This window comes from Galeopterus variegatus, unplaced genomic scaffold (genome assembly GCF_000696425.1).
Source record: "Galeopterus variegatus unplaced genomic scaffold, G_variegatus-3.0.2 Scaffold4525, whole genome shotgun sequence".
In the NCBI taxonomy this organism is placed as follows: Eukaryota; Metazoa; Chordata; class Mammalia; order Dermoptera; family Cynocephalidae; genus Galeopterus; species Galeopterus variegatus.
The window spans coordinates 50,871-51,740 of NW_007730636.1; the positions used below are offsets into that span (position 1 = coordinate 50,871).

The 870-nt window shown below is 42.6% G+C and overlaps 1 protein-coding gene across 2 annotated transcripts in view; it reads left to right on the plus strand.

Annotated features, from left to right (window-relative positions):
- TEX2 (testis expressed 2) overlaps positions 1-870 on the plus strand; it is a 41,978-nt gene that overhangs the window by 36,297 nt on the left and 4,811 nt on the right. For both annotated transcript variants that reach the window (XM_008587752.1, XM_008587753.1), the window contains exon 8: positions 545-754. In XM_008587752.1, coding sequence (XP_008585974.1) covers positions 545-754 — 210 coding nt within the window. The remainder of the gene's footprint in view (positions 1-544; positions 755-870) is intronic.

The following is an 870-nucleotide window of genomic DNA, read 5'->3' on the forward strand; positions in this document are numbered from 1 at the left end:
TTGGGGATCAAATTTCCACATGAGTTTTGGAGGGGACAACACATCCAAACTCCATCAAGCATGATTTGTTACTTGCTGTGTGGAGATTGTAGGATTTCTCTAGTAGGACACTGGATCTATACTGAGTGTTTGAGTGCTATAAAGAAGGATGGGTGAGATCCTGCTCTGCATGAGGACTTTGTCTAGCTCTCCATTGTCAAAATGTGGGCTCTGTCTGACGTTTATACTTTCTCTAAAGTAGTAGTTCTCAGCTGGGGGTGATTTAGCCTCCCAATGGATATTTGCCAATGTCTGGAGATATTTTTTATGGTCACGACTTGGGATGGGGGGGCTGCTATTAACATCTAGAAGGTAGAAGTTAGGAAAGCTGCTAAGCATCCTACAATGCACAGGACAGCCCCCGACAACACAGAATTACCCACTCCAAAATGTCAACAGTGCCATAGTTGAGAAACTCTGCTCTAAGGGAACAAAAAGTCACAAGGTTTTTGTTTGTGAAAGAACGAAATGTATACTAATATCCCTTTGTATTCCTCATTTGAAGTTACGTGGGAGGTCATCGAACAAGTAAGATTATGAGGTTTGTTGATAAAATTACCAAGTCAAAATATTTCCAAAAAGCAACGGAGACAGAGTTCATTAAAAAGAAGATTGAAGAAGTCTCCAATACGCCCCTGCTGCTAACTGTTGAGGTACAAGAATGTAAAGGAACCTTGGCGGTCAACATCCCACCACCCCCGACTGACCGAATATGGTGCGTAGAAGGGCCCTCAGGGACAGCGAGTGATCCACCTTGTTGCATGACCATAAAATCATAGCCTGCTTAACCTTGAGATAATAGAAAGTACTTTCTCCTGGGAAGAAGCATTT